Source organism: Enhydra lutris, unplaced genomic scaffold, assembly GCF_002288905.1.
Source record: "Enhydra lutris kenyoni isolate GAN:26980312 unplaced genomic scaffold, ASM228890v2 scaffoldscaffold11, whole genome shotgun sequence".
NCBI classification, from domain to species: domain Eukaryota; kingdom Metazoa; phylum Chordata; class Mammalia; order Carnivora; family Mustelidae; genus Enhydra; species Enhydra lutris.
The window spans coordinates 38,440,995-38,465,697 of record NW_019154095.1 but is presented as its reverse complement, the minus strand read 5'-3'; the positions used below and the strand labels follow the sequence as shown (position 1 = coordinate 38,465,697).

Below are 24,703 nucleotides of genomic sequence, written 5' to 3'. Positions count from 1 at the left end.
GCCAAGGAGAAGCCATGATGGTAGGATGAAGTCTGGGCTTCCTTTTCAACTCCAGGAAAGCCTTGTCCCAAAAGGGTCAGTGGTGAGTGTGTGGGACTACTTCCTTCATCTGGTCACTTGCTTCCTGGCAAGGAGAGCTCCTGAGCCCCCAAGCCCAGAGCACCACCCCTGGGCAGAGCCAGCCCCCGTGGCCCAGGAAGTGATGAGACAACTGGCCTCCCTCTCCTCCTCAGGCGTCTAAGGAGTATGACGAAGACTCACTCATCCCCAGCAGCCCGGCCACAGAGACCTCAGACAACATCAGCCCCGTGGCCAGCCCCGTCCACACAGGGTGAGTGAGCCCTGTGACCGGGCCTCGAGGGTTCTGGGCCCTCCCTCTCCGCACCACAGAGCGCGCGCAGAAGCCCGACACGGATCTGCCTGGGCCGTAGGTTCCTGGTGAGCTTCATGGTGGACGCCCGAGGAGGCTCCATGCGGGGGAGTCGCCACAACGGCCTGCGGGTGGTGATCCCCCCCCGGACGTGCGCCGCCCCCACTCGCATCACCTGCCGCCTGGTCAAGCCCCAGAAGCTGAGCACGCCGCCCCCGCTGGCTGAGGAGGAGGGCCTGGCCAGCAGGATCATTGCGCTGGGACCCACGGGGGCCCAGTTCTTAAGGTGAGAGGTCACTCGCGCTGGACGTGTGTGTACGCCGCAAGAGTCCCCAGCCCGTCCCCGCCCTGCTGGTCGGTCACGGCCGCTTCCGCGGCAGCCACCCACAGCCAGCCTGGCCTCCGAGCAGAGGGAGAGGCGAGCCCCGCACCAGGGCCTTGGCCTCCCCTCCCCTTCTGCAGGATACACCAAGGAGTGCATAGACAGGTGGGGCTCACTGCTCTCAAATCGTACGGGACTGAGAAGATGGGGCTTCTTTGGGGCCCCCAAGGGTTTAATTCTTTAAGCTCTGAAGTGGCATTTCTAGAAGACAGCGCTCCAGCGTCGCCCCCCAGGACAGGATCAATGGGCTTCAGGGCTCTATTCCTTTCCTTTTCTGAAGCGAAGTGCGGAGCTCCGCTTGAGCTGGTTAACTGTCAGGCTCCATGGACGGTAACGGTTATCTGTCTTGCCCTGGGGGCCTGCCTGCCCACCGTTGTCCAGTGCCGTCCCCGCCGCCGAGCTCGCACCCACCACAGCCGGCAGAATGCTTTGGTGTTGACTTTCCCTTTTCCGTGTGATCATCGAAGCCTCCCTCTGAGGGAAATGTCATCAGCACTGGTGAATAGAGGAGGCAGCCGAGGCTAAGAGAGCTTTGGTCCTCCATCTGGGGACATACAGGGATGTCCAGTGGGCCCTTGGCATCAGGTCCAAGGTCTGGGTAAATAGGTTAATAGGTTAGCCTCCACTGTGGCCGTGGCAGGAGGGCCCCCTGTGAAATGGGATGGAATTCCATGCTCGCCATTCCTCGGGGGCCCGGCAGTGAGTGGGGGCCCTTGGAGCATCTCAGGAACCCAAGGCAGGTCTCTTCCCCTGCCGGGACTTGCCCCTGGGGTGGGCCTCTCTCTGGCTGCAGGATCTCTTCTCCCCCTAGGTTGGGACACACTGTCCCCCTTCTCCTGTCCTTTCCCCCTTGTGCCTAGCTGCCTGCCTGCCGGCACACACACCCCCATCCATGTCCCTTGCCCCCACTCTCTTCCGTTCCCTCAGCCCCGTGATCGTGGAGATCCCCCACTTCGCCTCCCATGGCCGTGGGGACCGTGAACTCGTGGTGCTGCGCAGTGAAAATGGCTCTGTATGGAAGGAACACAGGAGCCGCTACGGAGAGAGCTATCTGGATATGGACCAGATCCTTAACGGGATGGACGAAGGTAGCGGCCCCAGGGCATCCTCCTTCAGAAGGGGGATTTGCACTTGCGAAGTTAGGGTGGGGCCACCTGGGGTCAGGGGAGGTGGGAGAGACTGGAGTTGGCCCCAGCAGGTCCAGTTCCGGGTCACTGGGGCATCTAAGCAGGCGCCCAGCTCCCCCATGCCCGGGGAGGGGCTGTACCTCAGGAGCCAGGGACGAGGACGTCCTGGGGACACAGCGGCTGAGCCTGCAGCCGGTGTGACGGGGGCGGGCGGCGCTGTGCCGTGTGATTCCAGAGCTGGGTAGTCTGGAGGAGCTGGAGAAGAAGAGGGTCTGTCGCATCATCACCACCGACTTCCCTTTGTACTTCGTGATCATGTCGCGGCTGTGCCAGGACTATGACACCATTGGCCCCGAAGGGGGCTTCCTGAAGAGCAAGCTGGTCCCGCTGGTGCAGGCCACGTTCCCAGAAAATGCTGTCACCAAGAGAGTGAAGCTGGCTCTGCAGGTGACACAACTCTCTTTCTTGCCCCCCACCGCCGCCCCACCAGCTCAGAGTTCCTGAACGATGGGAGGAATTCAAGGCCCCCAGGAGGATGATTTCTTCCCCAGGACATCCCCCCACTCTTCTCTAATGCCTTAACATTCCAGTTAGAGGTGTGACCTTCAACCTCCAAAGAAAGTTGGGTGGAGAGGAAAAGGCAGGTGCTGCCTGTTAAGTTGCAGAACCCCCCCCCCCCATAGGGCATTCAGCCACAAGGGAATTCCACAAGTGTTCCTGGAGAGCTACTAATTCGGACCAAAGACCAAATCATCCCTCTAATGAGATGCAGGAGGGAAAGGGGGAGAAAGGGCTCTAGAAAGACAGCCGATCAGTGACCTCAGCCCAGAGACAGGCTTTGTGCTCAGCAAAACAGATCTGCAGGGTCCGACAGTGGAGGGTCCCCTGCAGCCCCTCCAGGAAACTTGGCCCTCTACGTAAACAGCCTGCTGTCCTTTTGGGGGTGTGCTGGCCCTCACGAACAAGGCCCTCTGCTCCTTGAGGCTGAGGGTCCACCTTTGATGCCTCGCAGGCCCAGCCTGTGCCAGATGAGCTGGTCACCAAACTCCTGGGCAACCAGGCCACGTTCAGCCCCATTGTCACTGTGGAGCCTCGGCGCCGGAAGTTCTACCGTCCCATTGGGCTTCGGATCCCACTCCCTCCTTCCTGGACGGACAACCCGAGGGACAGCGGGGAGGGGGACACCACCAGCCTGCGCCTGCTCTGCAGTGTCACTGGTGAGAGGCGCCCCTTTTGCCTCTGTCCCACCTTCCGGGCAGCCGCAGCTCCCTGTGGCCACATTCAAGGGAGATGGGAGAGGGTGAAGCTGGCCGTCAGCTTTGCTATGGCTTCCCTAGGGGTCGTGCTCTTGGAAGGGAAGGAGGGAAAGGGGATCCATGTGAGAAGAGCCCCCTCCGTGGACTGGTCCTCTGACCCCTAGAGGAGAAGTCGCCAGGAGGAGGGGGAGAGTGTGTGAACAAAGCTGTGCTCAGGGCCCCACCGAGGGGCCCCGCTCTGCCCTTCCATACTTTACCCTTAGCATTTCGCCAAGCTCTGTGTCTGCCATCTGAATGCCGTCCCCCAGCTCATCTTTGCTCCCGTTGCAGGAGGAACAGATCAAGCCCAGTGGGAAGACATAACGGGGACCACCAAGCTTGTGTATGCCAACGAGTGTGCTGCCTTCACCACCAACGTCTCTGCCAGGTAGGGCACGGCCCCTCCCAGCCCAGAGAGACCCCAGGCCCTCTATCAAGGGAGTCAGCGCTGACCCTACTCACGCCCCATCCTCATGCTTCAACCCTCCCATCCCGGGCTTGAAACTGAGACGGGGCCCTCAGCTGCCCCTTTGCACACAGAGGCCACACGGTGACCAGCAGGCGTGTCAGAGCAGCCATCACTAGGGGGCAAAGGTGCCTTCGGTCGGCACAGAGCTGACACTCTCCATCGGACACACTTCCGATCAGCCCCCTCTGTCTAGGTTCTGGCTGTCCGACTGTCCTCGGACTGCCGAAGCTGTGAACTTCGCCACTCTGCTGTACAAGGAGCTCACTGCTGTGCCCTACATGGCCAAGTTCGTCATTTTCGCCAAGATGAATGACCCCCGTGAGGGGCGTCTGCGCTGCTACTGCATGACAGATGATAAAGTGGACAAGACCCTGGAGCAGCACGAGAACTTCGTCGAGGTCGCTCGGAGCAGGGACATAGAGGTACCGTGCCTCGCTGTGCCCGTTCTCACCACCAGGTGTGCTCTTACACTACCCCTGCTGGCAGACTGGGGAACCCGGGCCCGGAGAGGTGAAGTCCGCCTCCAAGTTCACACAACTAAGGAAAAGGCAGAGGAAGGATTTGTCGCAGTAGTCTGAGCTCAGAGTGCACGAGCTCAATCGCTATGTCAGGGTTCTGGTAGTGCCCCGATGAGGTGGGGAGGACAGCTGGACTAATGACATGAGAAGAAAGGAACGGGGACTGGATGGGAACCTATTCCTGACTCCTGGATTCATCATGTCAAGATGTGCAAGGAGCCAGAACTGTTCCAAACGTTTGGCCTCAGAGTTTGTTCTGAACCTTCCGCAAGGGCCAAGGGCACAGGGCTGGCCCTCTGGAGCCCTACCTCTAGTTCTGATTCGGGAACTAACTGGACAAAGCATTTCTTCTCTTTGGGCCTCAGTTTCCTCAATTGTCAAATGGATCCAATGACAACATCTCAGTTGAAAGCATTATATGCACAGTAGGGATTTCTATAATGTGGTCCTTTTAGCACTTTTCATAAACCAAACTTTTCTGGACAGGTGTAAAAAGATCCAGCTCCCCTGGGGAAGCCCTGTGATAATCCTTTAGTGGAGTTCTAGAGTTCTCAGATGGCGATCTTGACCCACCACCCAGGGATATACAAAGATGCTTGCCTATCATAAAATCCTTTGAAGCAAGAAAGCAGGCCTCACTCATTATAACCTCGGAAACAAAGCCTTTTTTGAAACAAATGGTGGGGTTTCTCGGAGCATAGCCTCTGTGTCTCGTGCAGTAGACGGTGCATGAGCTGGCAGAGGAAAGACCAGAGCTGGAGGCAGGAGAGGACTGGCAGGCGTGTCTCCCTGACCAGCTGTATCTGCTTTTCTCCTCCTGCAGGTTCTGGAAGGAATGCCTCTTTTCGCAGAGCTCTTTGGGAACCTGGTACCTGTCAGAAAGGCTGCCCAGCAGCGGAGTTTCCAGTTCCAGTCGTTTCGGGAGAACCGCTTGGCCATACCGGTGAAGGTGCCGATGAATCCTCCGGGTCTAGGTCTGGGAGGCAGAAATCTCGAAGCCTTTGGAATAGCACGCCTGAGTCTTGCCTTTGTGTGCTTGAATTCAGGTGAGGGACAGCAGCCGAGAGCCAGCAGGGTCCTTGTCGTTTCTACGCAAGGCCATGAAGTATGAGGATGCCCAGCACATTCTCTGCCACTTGAACATCACCATGCCCCCCTGCACAAAGGTGAGCTGCCCCCTGGGGAGGGCCTTTGCCAGAGGGGGTCCCCGCACAGACTCAAGGTCAGGTGCTTCCAAAGGACTTCTTCCTGTTGAAAAGCTGCCTTCGAATTCCCTGAGGTCCAGGAAGGCCTTTGGCTGTCCCCTGGACCCTTGACTGTGGCCTGGCAGAGTGCCACCCTCCCCCCAAAGCCCTTCCCGCAAGCTAGGAATGATGCCAGTGTCAGCCCTCGGGGTGAGTGTTCTCACTGTGGGCCTTGGGCCCTCAAGGATGTTCTTTCTCGAAGGTTAGAAGGAGCACCACAGGCATCCACCATGGCATGCCTTGTCCGAGGCCTCTGAGGCGTAGAACCAGGTGTCGAATCGCTCAAGGTTACTGGCCGTTTGCAGGTTTTCTTCAAGCCTCTTTTTCATGTACTTGCTTATCCTCCCCGGGGTGTCAGGCCCTCAGAGAGGGGAGCTCTTGTGTCTGAGCTGCTGCAAACACCCAGATTTTTGAGCTCAGCGAAGGCGTCCTGACCAAGTATGTTGACTTATCCATCCCTGTAAGAGCCTCAGAGTCACCAACCTCTAACCTGGGGACTCTGGAAGGCTTGAGCATCTCCATGTTCTTGTTCTTCTGCTGTCGCTGGCAACTGTCAGCCTTCCACTCCTGACTCAGGAAAAAGCGGGGCTCTGTCCGTGTGTTGTGGCTCAGTTTCTCTTTACTGTCCAGGGAGAGTTGAACCAACCTCTCTTTCAAAGGAGGGTTTCCTGCAGCATTGAGCAAGCCTCTGGGTGCTTCTCCGCAGGGCTGGGCTGCTAGGCCTCGGGCCAAGTACTGAAAACGGGTCTTTTGAGTATAAAGGAACCTGGAAAGACAGACTTGGTTTTTCAGTTCAAACCCCAGCTCCGCCGCTTATGAGCGACCTTGGGCAAGTTACTTCACCCGTCTGTGCCTCAGTACCCTCATCCGTGCGATGGGAGTCACACTAGTACCTACCCAGAGGCTGTCACGAGCGTCAGACAGGGCCTGACCACCTGGTAAGGGCCACACGAGCTCGCCGTCATTGTTCTTGTTCCTGTTAATAAAGGATGCGAATGTCTCACTCCCTCTCGCCCCCACCTCTGTGCACACGCCTGTTCTCTGTTCCAGAGAAACAGAGTCACTTACTGTTTGCCACGACAGGTGTCCTGTCCCTCCCCACAGCCCACGGGCTTGAAGGTGCTCCAAGATGGGGAAGCCCCAGACCCACAGTACCCTTCCCTCTGCAGGTGAGCAGTGCCGATGAGAGGAGAAGGACTCTGACGCCGCTGGCCCTGAGATACAGCATCCTCAGCGAACCCTCCCTGGGTATAAACCTCTTTACAGTGCATGCTCCCTGCCTTTCCAGAAGACTGTAGGTGACATCCCTCCCCCTCGCTCCTATAAGAGCTCCGCGTTGATGCACTTTGCTTGGCCTGTTATGAGCACAGCGTGGGGAGCCTTTGGCCCCGGGTGGCACCTACCCCTCACAGGCTTAGCCATGAGGACGCTGAGGTCTGCCTGTGAGCTGAGCCTCCATCTGAGGTCACTTACTCACGCCTGCTGATGCTGTGTCCTGTCAAGACTACTGACTGCAACCCAACGTTTCTTCTCCCCAGGTTCCCTCAGTGGGACAGACCGAGCAAATATGAAGATGGCTATTATATCAGAACACCTTGGCCTCAGCTGGGCGGGTGAGTCGGGGAACTGGGGGCAGAAGGGCACTTTACCAGTCTACACATGGCCCTGCAGCTCCTGTCCCCTCATGAGCAACCGCTTCTCACCATTCTTGGTGCATCTGATGTGTGATTGTCTGTTGACCCAGCAATGCCTTTGCGTGCCAGTGCAAAGTGAGCTCCCTCCCTCCTCCATTTCTGCCAGGTTTTTCTTTATAAGAAAGAATTAAGTTGTTTGGGGTTTTTAAAAAGATTTTATTTATTTGAGAGAAAGAGAGAATGAGCGAGAGAGAGAGGGAGAGAGAGAGAGAGAGAGACTCTGAAGCAGACTCCACACTGAGCACTGAGCCCAGCTCGGGGCTTGATCCTATGACCACGGCATCATGACCTGAGCCAAAACCAAGAGTTAGATACTCCACCAACAGCACCACCCGGGCACCCCAGAAGGTATTAACTTCTGAAGTTACAAGAGACCTTAGACTCTGGTTCACCTCATTTTACAGATGGGAAAACTGAGACCCAGCAAAATAAAATGGCTCTAGTTTTATAGCTAGTTAGTGAGAGAACTCTGGAAAACCATCCAACAAATAAAAAACACAGACAAAAAAAACTACATCTCCTGACCGCCTGTCCACTGCTCCCCACACTCACGTTGCCCTTCCTCAAAGCCTGGCTTTGTGGAGGGAAAGAAAGAAAGAAAAGAAGTCTCAAGGTTACCTAATAATCTCTGGCTGTCGCTGAGGTCGACCAGAAGTCCCATCCACAGCAAGGGCAGATCTCACTTGGAGTGAGGCTGTGTGTGGGAAAAATTCCATGAAAGCTCAAAATGTGTTTTACTCAAGTCACCAGCCCTATAACTTAATCCACTCCCCCTTTTTTGTTAGCTTTCATATGAATGGGTTTCCTTCATCAGGCTCCCTGTAGAGAAGGCTTCAGAAAAACCCAGAAACCTTAGCAATAACTTGCTGAAAGACTCTGTGGGAAAAATTTACAACAGAGGTTCAGGGACTATTCAGTTCTTAAGCCAAAAAAGAATGTCCGCTGCTGCTTCTTGTGCATGTGTGTGTGTGTGCACGCGTGTGTGGTACGTGTACATTCTGATTCTTACTATCCCTGTCCCTCTGGTCTTCCTCATCTTTGAAATTGGACTCTGAGGCTGTTCTCCCTTCCAAAGCACCTGTGAGAAATAACAATGAAAACAATGGGAGGGAAAAACTAACATTCTGTATTACTGCCTTGCATTTAGACAGGAACTTGTATTTTCATTTTAAATGTAAATAATGCCTTTCCCTGAAGAAACATAAGTACAGAGATGCATTTCCATTCTTATTGCTTTCTGGTGGAAAGTAAGTGGCATCCTGGTGTCCTACGGACAGCCCTGGCATGGGTATCCGGAGGCTCAGCCCGCACCTGGCTCTGGCATTGGCTTGTTCTGTGACCTGGAGTGAGCGCTAGACTTGCTGAGAGGCTCAGGGTTGTCATCTCATATGTGAAGTGATGAAAGAACGAGAGGACATTCATTCGTTCGTCGTTCACTCCTCATTTTTTGAGCATCACTGCCCCACTTTCTGGAGATACAAAGATGCAGGTGTCTCTGTTTCACTAGGCACTTCTGGGTGGGAAAGACTGCCAAATGCAGGGCGAGACTGTCTTTTAACTCCCAGCACTCCCTACCAGATGCCTCCACTCCGTGATGCCCAGCTGGGGAGCCAGAGCCGGGCTCTGGCGTAGCTCACCCTTGGCTTCGGGTCTTTGCTTGCAGAGTTGGCTCGGGAGCTGCAGTTCAGTGTGGAAGACATCAACAGGATCCGCGTGGAAAACCCCAACTCCTTGTTGGAGCAGAGTGTAGCCTTGTTGAACCTCTGGGTCATCCGTGAAGGCAAAAACGCAAACAGTCAGTACCGTTAAGCTAAGGACGCCTTCTCTTTCCAAAGCCTGTGCCTCTTCACCCCAGCGGTTCTTCCTTCAAACTCCAGTTGCGATCGTGGCCTTTTGAACCAATCCCTTTTGCACTCTGTCTCTGTGTCCCTGTCTCTCTCACACACACGTCTCAAGGTCATGGGGTCCTCTAGGCAATCCTGTCACAAGAAGATAGGAGAGTCTCGGCCTTAGCCTGTTTCCCGTCTGAGTAAGAGGACAGTCACGCAGGGACCGAGATGACCACATAGGTGCAGGGTGTGGGACTTCCTGTGGACATGAGGACTGTCCTCTGAGGACAGAGCATGGGGGAGCAAATCCCGCCTGATGTGAGACTATCTTTTCCTCCCACCTGGAGGGAAGATTTGTCTCAACTCTTTCCATCAGCTCTTCCTCAAGTATATTCCCAATTCTCAGGAACCCTGAGAGGAAATTGTCTGCATTTGCATCTCAGATTAACTGGCAAGGACCAAGGATTTCAAAAGGACAGCATCCAATTCTCCTCCCTCTCATTCCCTGTGGACTTTCTCTTGGAGGACAAAAAACAGTCTCTCCGTACTTTAAAATTGGCTACCATTAGGGGTTTAGGAAAGATCTGTGGAAGGATAACAAAATATTCCCCAAAGAGGCAGGTAGTTTTGATTCTGAAAAAAGAGAGATGCCTCCACATTCTGAGACAATAAATCACCCCCACCCCCCACTTCCCACCTGCCTAGTTCTAGAACCCTCCCCCCACATTCCCACCCCACCCACGATGATGAGAATCCCCTTGGCAAGCGCCCCTTCTCTTCTCCCCGCCCCGCAGTGGAGAATCTGTACGCAGCCTTGCGGAACATTGACCGCAGCGAGATCGTGAACATGCTGGAAGGCTCGGGCAGGCAGGGCCGCAATCTGAAACCTGAGCGGCGGCACGGGGACCGGGACTACTCTTCGTCACCCTCCCAGATGAATGGTGAGTGTCTCCTGGAAGGAGGCGGGGCTGAGCTGGGTGCCCCTCTCCAGGCACCCGTGACACCTGATGAAACCATCTCTCCCTTTGGTGGGAGGTCAACCTCCACGTACTCCGTTCCTGGTGGTGGTGAGCACAGACGCAGGCAAGACAGACGGGGCAGAGAGGCTCCCTGATGTTCTGCACAGCCAACAGGCTGGTGGTGTGGTCACAGGGAAGAGTTGGAGTCGGAACAGGGGCTGGGCTCCCCACCCCTCCCTGTAGTTCTGTGCCAGGAATGGACCCTCTCTGGGCTTGTGTTCTCATCTGTAAAGCAGTCAGTGATAGAGACGCAGAAGGCATGGAGATTTGGGCCCAAGATCTGATGTGGATACGCTGGCTGGTGTTTTCAGAGTCCTGGTGTGGCCCTTCTGTGAGGCTAAGTGGGCTCCTTTTATTTTTCAGTCTGGTCTCTCCTCTCTTTCTCTCTTTTTTCTCACCCCTTCTCTTTCCTCTCCCTCTTTTTAATGTGCTTCGAGCATGGCGCAGACCCCCAGTGTGACCAGTCCCAAGGGAGGAAGCCCAGAGGCCCCTAACCTTCGCCCCCAGGATTCCCACTTGGTGTGTGTGTGGGAGGGTGCCTCCCATTCACCTCCTTCCTCACAGCAACAGTGAAAGTAGCCAGCTGCATGAAGGAGAGGGGCTGGGGGGGGGTCCCCCCACTCCTTTCCCCTCACTTGCCCTCTCTCCAGTCCCTGGGCACAGAAAGAGCAGAGGCCCCACTCCTCCGAGGGAGCCGGGAAGCTAGGGTTCCAGTTCCTTCCTTTCTCCTGACTCCGCGAGCTGCTGCGAGAACTCCTCTTCTCTAAAGCCAGCAAGTGAAAGTCGATTCCCGACGGTCCTTTACAGACCTTGAAGAAACCATTTTAATTCTCTGGTGCCTATTATGCCCCCTGGGCCAGCTGCACCACGCTGGGTTCCCCAGGCTCCTAGTTCACAGGCGGCCCTGGCCATGCACTCACGTGCTGGCTGCGCGGGCGCTGTGGCCCCGGGGTGGGGTGGGGGCGTGCCCCCTGCGGGTAAGTTCTAAGTCGGTCTGGGCACGGGGCCTCCTTCGGCCGGGTGGGGCCTGCGCACCCTGAGCCGCTCACACATTTCTCTCCCCCATGTCCTGTGCCTCCCGAAACATGCCACCTAGCAGCCCTGGGCGCAGGGCTCGTCTGTTGATCGCGTCCCGTCGTCTTTCTCTTCTGCCTCTGACCTCACCCAGACCTCTAGTCCGCTCATTCTGTTGCACTGCCTGTCTCCACTGTCTCTACCTCGGCCGGGTGGGCAGGAGCCGTCCACCTCCGCTGATGCATGTCGTGAAAGACTTCTAGCCCTCGCTCCCCACATGGCTCACGGCTGCGTGGGACGGCGTGTGTGCACGCATGTGCACAGAGGCAGGAGGAGTCGGGGGTGTCTCTGGCTCCAGGGGAGGCTGGGTACTGCGCACTGCTCACTCTTCACACCTGGAGTAAAAGGGCTCTGAGGCAGTGGTCCACCCCCACGTCCCTCAGGGGACCAAGCCAGAGCACTTCGGGGACCGCGAAGGAGCCCAGCTCCCTTCCACGGAGAGAGAGGGGGAGGGCAGCTGAGGGACTCCAAAAACTTCAGGAAATCCACATGACAGAACGCACCTCCTTTTCTCTGTGATATCTGGTCCCTTGGCTGGGTTTCTTGGCATTCCTGGGGCTGCTTCAGTCCAGTCAAATCAGCAAGTTTGTGTTTCTTTGTGCCCCAGTTATATACCTAGAGGACAGCAGGCACGTAGAATTATGAGAGCATTAACAAGGCAGGAGGACAATCAAAATTACTTTAAGAGGATGGATCCCATGTTAAGTGTTCTTACCACACACACACACACACAAAAAAAAAAAAAAAAAAAAAAAAAAAAAAAGAGTCCCAGATGCAGACATCTGTGAGGCTGCCATCGGCCTGCAGAGTCCAGTGCCTAGACAGAGTTCGAAACCCCTCTGTGGGACCTGGGCACTCTGTGACTGGTGAAAAAGGCTCTGTTTTAGTGGGTCTGCTCATTTGGCAAATACTTTCTGAACACCTGCCACGTGCCAGGCATGGGTCTAGACAGGAGAGATAAGTCAGGTCTTGGACAGACACGCACAAAAGTCCCCCAAAACTCTGCCTCCGAGGAGCTTACCTTCTGTTGGGAGAGTCAGGCAACAATGCAATATGAAAGTGAGTGACCTAATGTGCTAGCAGAGGGAGGGAAGAGGGGCAGGAACAGAACTCAGAGGGCAACAGGAGGCCAGCTCTTACAGACTGCCCTGAGGACACTGGGTCACTGGCAGTGAGCTAGAGAGCCACGGGAGGCTTTGTTGAGAAAGAGTATCCTGATGTAACTTAAGTTTTCACAGGATTCCTCTCCCTGCTTTGTTGATCTTAGACAATCACAAACCAAATGCTTCTGTGAGTCCTGGCTGCTCTGTCTCACCCCGTCCCCCCTTCCACCCCTCCTCCAGCAGGCCTCCTGATGGACAGAGGCTGGGTGCCCTCCATGCGTGCTCCCCAGCTCGACCCAAGCAGACAGTCGTTAGCAGACACCCAGCTCGCTCTTTCTGCTCTGCTTTTCTGGCACTGAAATTGGCTTCTCTCTGTTTATCCTGCCCTCTTCCCTGTCCCAGGAAGAGCATTTCATATAAGGGTACCATTCTGGCCTGGAAAGAAGGGACAGGAGGACTGAGAGGTAGTAGGCTGGAGAGAGAGCAGCTGCCCATGGTCCCCCTGCCTCTCTCCTGGACAGGGACCCATGTTGTCTTGCTGCCCACCCAGCCCTCCACACAGATGTCAAAGTTGGACATTTCCTCCTTTGCTCTTTACCTTGCTTCTTTGCTCATCTGAACCTTCTTATGAAGCGATGGGGATGAAGGGCAGGGCTTGCATGCTCTGTGGCAGTCAGGAAACAGAATCTTGAGGTCTGTTTTCCTTCCTTCGTGACCCCTATTGCCATATGCACCTGGCCTGGTCAGAGCAGAAAGGGGATTAAGTTCAAAGGCCAGTTTTCTTCCCCTCCATAGGAGGGGACTGCCCTGGGCTCTTGGGTAATAAACATGAAGAAAAAAATTGCCTATAAAACAAACAAAAAAAAAAAAGAAAAAGAAAAAAAGAAAAGAAAAGCATGTTTCTAAAAACAAATCAGATTTCTCATATAAGAGGAAAAAAATAGACATCTCACATCCACACTTGTCAGGTCCGTTTGTTGGACAAGTTGGACATGTGGTAATGTCTACTTAGAAATAAAATGTGTTTTACTTGCGTCAACTCCTGAATCAACTGGTGAATGCAGCTCTTGTCTAAGGTCCGGTTGGCTGTCTGCTCCTTGTCTAGCTTGCTACTAACATTAAACTCTGAGAGTGATCGTTACATCTTGGTTAGCAGAAACCCACCAGGATAACCAGAGATGAGGAGAGACTTGGGTCAGGACTCCTGGTCTGTGCTCTCTCTCAAAAGCAGGATCTGTAGTTGCCTCTTACCTGATCTCCCCAAAAAGCAACCCCAGAGTGGGGAGCTCTAGACTGAGGATGGGCTGATGACTCAGGTGTGGCAGAGCCATGGGAGACTATTAGCAAGATGGGCACTTCTGAAACTCAACCTAAGGGACTCAGCAGACCTCATTATGGCGCAGTCCACCCCAGATTTTGTGAGGTAATCCTCATGAGGTTGTCTGAGGCCTTACGAACATTGCTCTGACTTAGTAGTGATTCCCACTGGCACTGTGTATGGCCACCCACAGCCTCGATCAAAGATTCTGGGGATGTGGATAGATCAGTGGGGGTCCTCTGGGGCCTGAGAGGGAACAGTGAGGCATACACCCTAAACACCAGTACTAGAGGAAGGGCTCTAGAATAAAGAAAAGACAGGAAGTCCTGGGAGAGGGTATGCATGAGTTCTCTTCATGGACACTTTTCATTTGGATGAAATCCCATTAAAGTGAACACCATGCGAGTTTTAAGGAAGAAAGGTCCAAAAGGGTACCAAATGAGCCTTGGGCTTTCTGTGGCCAGTAGAGCTACCCTCTTCCTGTCTTTATCAGGTCTTACTGAGACTCCCAAAAGTGACAGAATATTCACTTGGCTATAACCAACGGGTTGTTTAAGATGCATTCCACTTCTGACCAAAATGAGGTAAATAAATAAGGACTGAATATATCCTCCTGCTTAAAACAGCCCCTGATACTCCAAAATGGGCCAAATATATGAAACAACAATTTTCACAACTTTGGACATGAGTCAACAAAAGACAATGATCCTTGGGACATGGGAAACAATTGAGGAAAACTCTGTAATTGCTAGTTTCTAGGTCATGACATAGAGAAGAAAAAATCCAAGAAGTTTCCCTAGGTTGGAGAGTTGTTGAGAATCCAGAGAGAATGGAGCAACTAGAGTTGCCAAGATATAGAGTACCAGGGAAGACACAGCTGCTTAGAGAATTCTGGAGATCTTCAGATTCACTGAGTGGGATTAGACATTACAGAAGAAAGGATTAGTGGATTTGACAACATAGTGATAGAAACTCTTCAAAACCCAAAAGAAAAGAAAATTTTTAAAAAGCATCAGTGATCTTATATTTGTGAAAATAGAGTTCCCAACAGACAAGGGTGAAAAAGCATCTGAAGAAATAAGGGCTGGAAAATGTCCAAATTTGATGAAAACTATAAATACACAGATCCAAGAAGTTCAGTGAATCACATGCATGAAAAACATGAGAGCAACTATGGCAAGGCATATTTTAAACAAACTGGTCAAAACCAATGATAGAGAAAGTCTTGAAAGTAGCCAAAGAAAAAGGGACATGTACAAAAGAACGAAGACAAGAATGATTTCAAACTTCTTATTGGAAACAATGCAAGTCAGAAGACAGTGGAGCAACATCTTTAAAGTAGATCACATCTTTAAAGAATACCTCTAAAGTAACCTAGAATTCTAACTATACCTAGCAAAAATAGCTTTCAAAAATGAAGAAAAATAAAGACTTTTCAAAATATACAAAAACTGAAAGAATTCGTCACCAGGAGACCCATGCTTCAGGCAATGTTAAGAAATAAATAAAAATCTTTCAGGCCAAAGTAAAATGATACCAGACAGAAATATAGATCTATAAGAAGGAATTAACTGCCAAAAATGTTAACTGCGAGGATAAATACATAATTCTCTAGTTAGTTACATTATTTCCTCATTATTTAAATCTCTTTAAAAGATAATCAATGATGTAAACAAAAGTAACAACAATGCAATGTTGGGTTTATAACATATGTGAAAGTGAAATGTATGATAACATAGTAGGAAAGTAAAATAAGTTGAGGGACAAATGGAGGTATACTATTATAAAGTGCTTATACTATATACCAAGTGTTACAATTTCACTTCAAAGTACACTGTAATGTGGTGCCTGGGTGTTTCAGTCTGTTAGGCATCTGAATCTTGTTTCTGCTCAGGTCATGGTCTCAGGATCATGGGATCAGCCCAGCCTCAGGCTCCACATAAAGCGGGGAATCTACTTCTCCTCACCCTCTTCCCTTCTTCCTGCTCACACACTCTCAGTCTCTCTGTCTCTCTCTCTAAAATAAGTAAAAGTCTTTTTTAAAAAGTAGGCTGTGATAGGTCAAGGATGTATATTATGAGCCTTAAAGCAACTACTGAAATAATAAAAGAGAATTATGCCTAATAATCCATCAAAATAGATCAAATGGAATTATAATAAATTATAATTAATCCCAAAGAAGATATACAAAGAAGAAAAAGAGAAGAACAGATGGGACAAATAGAAAAGTAGAAATTAGCAAGTGATAGATTTATTTAATAAATAATTGTATTAATAAGTTTATTATATTATTATGCTATTATAATTATATATAATTATAGAATATAGATTATATTTCTATTATATTTCTATTTTATTTTTATTTTTAAAGTTTATTTATTTTTAAATATTTATATTTTAAATATAAATGTATTTATATTATATGTGATTATACATAATATAAATTGTTATATTAAATTTTTATTATATTTGATAAATAATCTTATTAAATATAAATGGTCTACATACTCCAGTTAAAAGGCAGAGATAGTCATACTGCATACATAGGTAAATCTCAATTCTGCCCTTCAAATATCAAAACACAAATTCCTTAAAAGTAAAAGGATGAGAAAAGATAAACTGTGCTAACATTAATCAAAAGATAACTGACATGGCTATATTAACATCAAACAAGTAGGTTTCAGAACGAAGAATATTACCAGTGAGGAAAAAAAATAATTTTGTAAGTAGTTCATCCAGAGGGCTTAATAACCCTAATGTTTATGCACCTAGTAATATAGCTTTAAAATGCATGAAGCAAAGACTGAGAAAACTGCCATGAGAAATAGACAAAACCACAGTTACAGTGGGAGATTTCAATAACCCTGTCTTGATAATTAATAGAACAAGTAGAAAAATCAGTAAGCATATAGAAGGTTAGAGCAGAGCTATCCTCCAGCTTGACCTAATTGACGCTTATAAACATTCCACTGCATGACATCAGCAGGCACGTTCCTTCAGTTGCATCTGGAACTCCCACCAACATGGACCATATTCTAGACCATAAAGCAAGTCTCAGATTTAGAAGATTTTGGAATATACAAAGCTTGTTCTCTGACCACAGTGAAACTAAATTAGAAAACAATAACAGAAAATCTGGGAAATTTCAAATATTTGGAGCTAAATGATTCACTCCTAAATAAACCATGGGTCAAACAAGAGAGTAAAAGGGAAATTAGAATATAGTCCAGTTGAATGTAAGTAAGAACACAAGACATCAAAATCGATAGGATGCCAGTTGTTGTGTGTTGGACTCAGCCTATCAACAGCTAGTATTGTGGATGGACCAGCCCTCGTGGATCTTATTATGATTGTAAGATGCCCATTAGCAATGATCACCAGGCTTGCAGTGTGGGGGGGTAGTTTATTACTTATAGCATATTTAGGACCACATAGCAAAGTTGTGAGGAGAGAGACAGAGAACAAGCTTGAGGCTGGGGTTCTGCTTTTTGCGGGGGTTAAAAGTTGGGGCCTAGGGTCTTATGGGCTCCCTTTTTCTTTTAAAGATTTTTTTAAATTATTATTTTTACTTATTTATCTTATTTATTTTATTTATTTGAGAGAGAGAAAGAACACAAGCAGGAGGGACAGGCAAAGGGAGAGGGAGAAGCAGACTCCCTGCTGAGCAGGGAGCCCACATGGGTCTCAATTCCAGGCCCCTGAGATCATGACCTGAGCCCAAGGTGGACACTTAACCAACTGAGCCACCCCGGTGCCTCTCATGGGCTCACTCTTCATTGGTAAATTTAAAACATAAGAGTGGGAATTTAAAACACGAGAAAATAAAAATCAAGTGGCCCAAATGATCAGTTGCTGAAATCAACCAAGATTTACGTAACAGCGGGGCTTCAGTCAGGGGAGGTGGTCTGGCCTTTACCTAGTCATGGGCCTGGCAATGTGTTTATTTGAGGTAGCCACCTTGGAAGTGGCTACATGGACAATCAAAGCTTAGGTCAATGCAACGCACTTGCGTCACAGAAACTAAAAAAAGAAAAAGTAAAGAAAACCCACAGTCAGAGCTTATACAACACTAGTAAGGCAGTACTCAGAGGGGACAATGTCCACATGGGAAAAGAGAAACGTTCTCAAATTTTAAAAAGCTAGCCACATGACAGAAAGGAAATACCTAACTCCAGCCCTTGCTAGCTATCTTTTCCCACCTCAGGTAGAGGGGAAAAAACCTTAATACTTGTGAAGTTCATAGTCCAAAGGCATAGAGACTCACGAAAAGACTGAGACCAAAACATAGGACTAGAGAATGCTTTTCTTCCCTCCACACCTCACCACTGTATTACTAAAGGCCTATTCACAGCACTTCCTTTCATTCAGTATATCACATCTGGATATCAAGAAAAATTACAATTTTTTTGGTAATTATTTGTAATTTGTAATTTGTCTTACAAAGACACCCCAAAAGGCAAAAAACACAGTTTGAAGAGACTGAGCAAGCGTTAGAACCAGTCATGGCAAGGGATGTTGGAATTATCAGACTGGGGATTTAAAACGACTATGATCAATATGCTAAGGGTTCTAATGGACAAAGTGGGCATCATCTAGGAGTAGATGGGTGTTATAAGCAGAGAGGTGGAAATCCTAAGAAAGAACCAGAAAGAAACACTAGAGATGAGACCATAAATGAAGAATGCCTTTGATGGGCTTACTAACCCAGCCACGGCTGAGGAAAGACTCTTTGAGCTTGAGGCTAAGTCAACAGGAATCTCCCAAACCAAAAAGTAAAGAGAGCAAAGACCGAAAGAAACAGACTAGAATATCCAAGGAGTGTGGAGTGACTACAAAAGGTATAATATACACATGATGGCAATACTAGATGGAGAAGAAAGAAAGGAACAGAAGAAATACTTGAAAAAATAAGGACTGAGAATTTACCCAAATTAATGTCAGACACCAACCCCCAGATCCAGAAAGCTCAGAGAACACAACAGGATAAATGCCAAAAACTATGCGTAAGCATATCATTTTCAAATCACAGAAAGTCAAAGATAAAGAAAAAAATCCTCCAAAAAGGAGGGGGGCAGGAAGGAAAAAACCTTACCTATAGTGGAACAAAGATAACATCACATCTGACTTCTCTTAGAAGCCCTACAGACAAGAAGGAAGTGAAATGAAACATTTAAACTGTTGAGAAGGAAAAACACCAACCTGGAATTCTGGATCCTCTTAAATTTTATATTTCAAAAGTAAAAGACGAAAAAAGACTTCTCAGACAACCAAAAATTGAGGAAATTTGTTGTCAGCAGACCTGCCTTACAGAAAGTATTAAAAGAAGTTCCTTCAAGAGTAGGAAGAGAGTATGGGTGGGGAACCTATGGATGGACATTAAGGAAGAGCATCAAAAAAAGATTAAGTGAAAATAAAATAAAAACAAATTTTCTTGTTCTTAGTTGATCTACAGTTTGTTCAAAATGATAATAGCAATAACATATTCAATTACACATGCATCTTATGCACACACACACACACACACACACGCTTATGTGTAAGTGGAGTGAACGATGAGTGGTGGAATTAAGATTATTTTGTTATTATAAGGTACTCACACTACCTGTGCTGTAGTGTTATTTGAAAGGGGACTGTATGAGTGTATATTGCAAACACCAGGGCAACCACTAAAAAAAAATTTTAAAGAAGCATAACTAATATGCTAAGAAAGGAGAAAAGATGGAATCATATAAAACACTCAGTTAAAACCACAAAAGGCAGAAAAAGAATAGAAGATAAAAATAGAAACAAAGAACAAGGGCAACAAATAGAAAAGAGTAGCAAATGCGGCCTGTATCAATCCAGCTATATCAAGAATCACTTTGAGAGTCAGTGGTCCAATGCACCAATTTTAATGCAATTTTTAATGCACCAATTAAAAGACTCGGAATGCATCAAAAAACACATCTTGTCTGCATGAAAACCATTTTAAATATGAAGACACGTGTAGATTTAAAGTAAATGGGTGTACAAAAATACACCATGCTAACACTAATGAGAAGAATCCATGAGAAGCTAAATTAATTTCAGGCAGAGCAGACTTCGAAGCAAAGTTATCAGGGATAAAGAGGGGCTTTATATAATGAGAAAGAGGTCAGTTCTCCAAGAAGGCATAATAATCCTTAATGTGTATGTGCCTAACAACAGAGCACCAAACTATGGGAGGTAAAAACTGAGAGAACAGCAAGGAGAAACAGATGAATCCACTACCAGAGTTGGAAACTCCAGCATCCCTCTATCAGAAATGGACAGACCTCGTAGGCAGAAAATGGGTGAGGACACAATTGAACTCAATACCATCAACTGGATGTGACAGATGTCTACAGCCTACTTCAACCAACAGCAGCAGAATACACATTCTTCTCAAGTTCACATGGAACACGCCCCAAGATAGACCATATGCAGGGCCGTAAGACACACCTTAATAAATTTAAAGAATAGAAATAAATAAATCAATATAATTCGTCAGATTAACAAACTAAAACAGGAAAACCATATGGTTATCACAATAGATGCGGAAAACATATTTGACAAATCCAACATCCATTCCTTATTAAAACAACAACAACAACAAAAGATGGATAAATTCGTGGAACAGAATGGAGTCCAGAAATAGAACCACATATGTAAGAACAACCGACTTTCAACAAAAATACGAAGGCAATTCATGGAGAAAGGATAATGGGGCTGGAACAATTGGATATTCATAAGCAAAGATGAACTTGGATTTATACGTTACATCAGCATATACAAAAATTAACTCAAAGTGGATGGTAGCTTAAGTGTGAAACCTAACATAAAAACTTACAGATATTAACAAAAATCTATACAACTTCTAGAAGGAAACATAAAAGAAAACCTTAGAAAAATCTTGGCAAGGTAAAGATTTCTTAACTACAATGGTGTAAGTGCGATCTGTACAAAAGGTAAATCAGGCTTCATCAAATTTAAAAACTTCTGCTATTCAAAATACACTGTTAAGTGAAAAACTAAGCCACAGATTGAGAGAATATATTGGAAATAATCATCTGACATAGGACTGGTATCCAGGATATATAAAGAATTCTCAAAACTCAATAAGAAGAAAACAAACACTCCAATTTTTAGATCAGAAAATTTGAACAGACCGTTAACCCAGAAGAGACACAGAGGGCAAATAAACACGTAACAAGGCGCTCAGCATTATTAGTCATTAAAAAAGTACAAAATAAAACTATAAGGAGATCCCGTGACCCTGCTGTGAGAATGGCTAAAATGGAGAAGACCAATCATATGAGGTGTCAATGAGGATATTGGAGGAACTGACCCTCTCATCCACTGCTGGTGTGACTATAAAAGGGGACAACCAATTTGGAAAAGACTTTGCTTCCTGAGAAGATAAAATGCACCTAGGATCCAGACACCCGGTTCCCAGGTGTGTGCGCCAAAGAAAAAGCATACATTCACACAGACAGGCAGCTTTATTTGTAACAGCCCCAAACCGGAAGCAAGTCACATGGGCGCTCACAGGTAAATGGATGAACCACCTGTGATGCATCCACCTAATGGAACACAGTGCAGCGGTAACAATGGATAAGTCATCGCTGTGCTCAACAGCACAATGATACCCAAATCGCTACACCCAGTGAAAGAAACCAGACTGAAAAGAGTATATACTGTATAAGTCCATTTCTAGAAAGTTCTGGGAAATGCAACCTCATACACAGTGACAGGAGCAGATTGGTGGTTCCCTGGGAATGGGAATGCAAGAAGGAAGGATTGCAAAGAAACGTGAGGACACCTTTCAAGAGCAATGAATGTCCCTCTTTTTGTTGTGATGATGGTTCCTTGGAACTTACCCAATGATCTACTTTAAAATATGTGCACTTACTGTATGTCAGCTATACCTCAATAAAGCAATTTTAAAAGACACTAATGGTGAAATCGAGTGACAAGTCCACTCCTACTGTGTGCCCTGAGCCAGTTGCTGAACCTCTAGTTTGCTAATCTATAGAGTAGGGGTAATATTGCTTTCCTTGTAAGGTTGTTGTGATGACTAAAAATGACATATTTAGTAGGGTGTTGTTTTTGTTTTTTTAACAAAATAGGTACTTAATTAATTAGTAATGGAAATAACATAATAATGCTCTCAAGAATAACAAGAGGGGTGCCTGGGTGGCTCAATTGGTTAAGCATCTGCCTTCCTCCCAGGTCATGATCCTAGGGTCCTGGGATTGAGCCCCGCGTGCGTGCGTCAGGCTCCCTGCTCAGCGGGGAGTCTGATTCTCCCTCTCCCTCCCTCTTCCCTCAGCTAATGTGCTCCTCTTGCTCTGCTCTTTCTCTTAAGTAAATGAATAAAATCTTAAAACAAAGGGGTGGGGGATAAGAAAAATAATCACTTGACTCTTAAACGTTCTGCTGGTATATATTCCAGAGAGATTTCCTTGGAGGGATTGAAGGCTGTTGGTCCTGGTTTCCCAATTCCTTAGGTCATGGTTCCACATAGAGTGACTTGGATTTAACACGGGAAGATTTGGCCCACCGGTTTCTCCTACTCTCCCACCTCCTCTTTGTGCCTCCTTGTTTGGCCAGAGCTGTTAGTCTATAAGCACACTGTTACCCTCCCAGCCACCCAGCCCCTGATGGTCTTTTCCTCCTCCTCATCTTGAGCCTTGGAACCACAGAGACTTCTAGAGATAGATCCGTCAGGGAGAAAACTCTCCCAGGATGATGAAGAGAGGATGTATGTTAATCATACAGCCTGGTTCCTGGCACCTGGGACACATACATGAATCAGTGATGGTGGTTTTACTAAATGTGGCTGGGGGTATCCGTCCTGGCTCCTGTGTCCTCCTCACACACCTGAAGAGTTTTGCAGTAGTCACCAGGCCCTATGGAGTCCCAATCCTGTTCTAGGAAAGTGGGAGGGAGAGGGAGACACCATTCCTGCCCTCCAAGAGTGTACTGTCCCACGAAGCAGCTTAACAAGGACCACAGGACAGGTTCAAAGATGAGGGGAGATGAGGTGAGCCAAAGTCGCTGGGAGAATGTCAAGAAAACAGGGCGACGAGAACCTGTCTTATCTGTGTGTGTTTGTGTGTTTGTAATCCTCAGCCCAGGCACAGTGCCTGGCCTGTAAGTGGCCCTCGGTTAGTATCTTTGGGTTGAACAAGTGAGTGAATGAGGATAGCCACAAGTAGAGCAGCAACAGGCTGCATTCCAGCCTAGGGATGAGGGTCCATTTGGGTGGGAGAAAGGCCAAACTCGGGGAAGGGCTGGATGCAGGGTGGTGAGGGGTGAAGGGCGGGACAAAGAGTCTGGACGCTTGGTTAGGGGCCTCTCTGGGCACAGAAAGGTCCCTAGAGACGGCAGGGGCAGCTTGCCCATACCCAGGGGTCCTGTTTTGGTGCTATGGGGTCTTTAGGCTCCGGTTTCCCAACTAAGCTGAGCTGGATGGAGAAGCTTGCTTTCCGGTCCCTTCACCAACCCACAGACTGGCACAAGGTCTGAAGTGGAGTCAGAGGGCCTCTTTGCCCTATCCATGGACCCCCCACTCGTGTCCAGAGGAGAGCGGAGGAGCCAACTGACAGAACACTGTCAGATTCCTCATATGCTTACCCGTGCCCCTCACTTGGGCTCTGAGTCACTTCTGAACATGAGGGAGCCGATGTCAGAGCCAAGCAGAAGACTAGCAGGGATGCGCATGAGAGCCAGTCACAAGGAGCAGACGTATGAAAAGGCTACAGCAACCACCGGGCCAGGCCTGTTCTAGCTGGCTGCAGTCCCACCAGCTCACTGCTGACCTGGGCCCAGTGGGAACAGCGCAGGGCCTGCAGGCCAGAAGCTTCCGGGCGGAGCTGGAAGCACCAGCTGACGGGCCTCCTGTTGCCCTCTGACCCAGTCTCCCCCATTCTGAACCCTAAGAACTCTTACTCATACCACTTAGATCCCTCAGAATTTCCAGAACCCATCTGTAACTTGAGGAAGAGTGACTTCATCTGAAACCAAGTGGTTTCCCACTTGACCACTGCATGGAGGGTGGGTGTTCCGGGTACCCCATCAGGCCCTTCCGAGCTTGGTTACTGCCCCCAGACATGGGGAGTCTGGTCCCTCCCTTGAAGGTACCTCCCTGGCTGGTTTCCCTAAGGCGTGTGCTAAAAGAATGTTTTGAGCAAAGAAAGAGCAGCACTTCTTTCTGCCCAGACGTCCAGCGGTGGGCTTTCATCCGGTTGGAGACAGATGGGAGCACAAATCCTTCAGATCAAGCCTTCTTGATCTATCGCTCTGAACCGGAGAAGAAAGAATTCCAGTCTCTGCTCTTTGCCATTCAGCAAAGGAGCCCTTGTCTCCCCCCCACTTCCCGCCTGTCCCCTACCCATCCCAGAGCCTTGTTCCTCCTGCCCCCATGCCCTGGGCAGCAGCCACAAGCCTGAGCGTTGGACACTGAGCTTGGAAAGCCTCCCTACCCGCAATGCGCATGCATATCTATGGCCGTACCTGTGTGTGCGCGTGCGTGTGCGTGAGCGTGAGCGTGGGTTTGCACGTATGCGTGTGTGACAAAAATCGCTTCTGGAGCATGTTGCCCTCTATCTGCCCATCCAGGTTACTCCTCGCTGCAGGACGAGCTGCTGTCCCCCGCCTCCCTGCACTACGCGCTTCCCTCTCCGCTGCGCGCAGACCAGTACTGGAACGAGGTGGCCGTCATAGACGCCATCCCCTTGGCGGCCACGGAGCATGACGCCATGCTGGAGATGTCTGACATGCAGGTGTGGTCCGCAGGCCTCACACCCTCCCTGGTCACTGCTGAGGACTCCTCTCTGGAGTGCAGCAAGGCCGAGGACTCTGACGCCACCGGCCACGAGTGGAAGCCGGAGGGGGTGCTCTCCGAGGGACCCCAGGGCCCCACACTGGGCTCTCTGGACCTTGTGGAGGACGACACAGTGGATTCAGATGCCATAAATGGCCTTATCGATTTGCTTGACCAGGAGGAAGGTCAGAGGTCAGAAGAGAAGCTGCCAGGTCACGAGAGGCAGGAGGACGCCCCAGGTGCAGGGCAGGACTCAGAGAATCAAGTGTCTCTTGTTGCAGGCCAGCAGAGGGTGCAAGCCCACATCACAGAATCCCCCAGCGTGAGTCGGGTGATGGAGATGAGCCAGGACAGGTAAGGGGCTGGGCGGTTGGGGAAGGGTACCTTCCGTCTTCCTGGGCTTCGGGGGTGAGCAGGTGAGGGGGGTGTAGGCGAA

The 24,703-nt window shown here is 49.2% G+C and overlaps 1 protein-coding gene across 1 annotated transcript in view; it reads left to right on the top strand.

Moving 5' to 3' along the window:
* The window catches only part of LOC111144640 (ankyrin 1), a 204,951-nt gene that overhangs the window by 164,958 nt on the left and 15,290 nt on the right, over positions 1–24,703 (top strand). The window contains exons 26-39 of the mRNA XM_022499035.1: positions 234–331; positions 432–656; positions 1,680–1,840; positions 2,115–2,326; positions 2,892–3,096; positions 3,466–3,562; positions 3,837–4,065; positions 4,985–5,110; positions 5,208–5,327; positions 6,575–6,653; positions 6,944–7,018; positions 8,763–8,894; positions 9,723–9,869; positions 24,063–24,621. Coding sequence (XP_022354743.1) covers positions 234–331; positions 432–656; positions 1,680–1,840; positions 2,115–2,326; positions 2,892–3,096; positions 3,466–3,562; positions 3,837–4,065; positions 4,985–5,110; positions 5,208–5,327; positions 6,575–6,653; positions 6,944–7,018; positions 8,763–8,894; positions 9,723–9,869; positions 24,063–24,621 — 2,465 coding nt within the window. The remainder of the gene's footprint in view (positions 1–233; positions 332–431; positions 657–1,679; positions 1,841–2,114; positions 2,327–2,891; positions 3,097–3,465; positions 3,563–3,836; positions 4,066–4,984; positions 5,111–5,207; positions 5,328–6,574; positions 6,654–6,943; positions 7,019–8,762; positions 8,895–9,722; positions 9,870–24,062; positions 24,622–24,703) is intronic.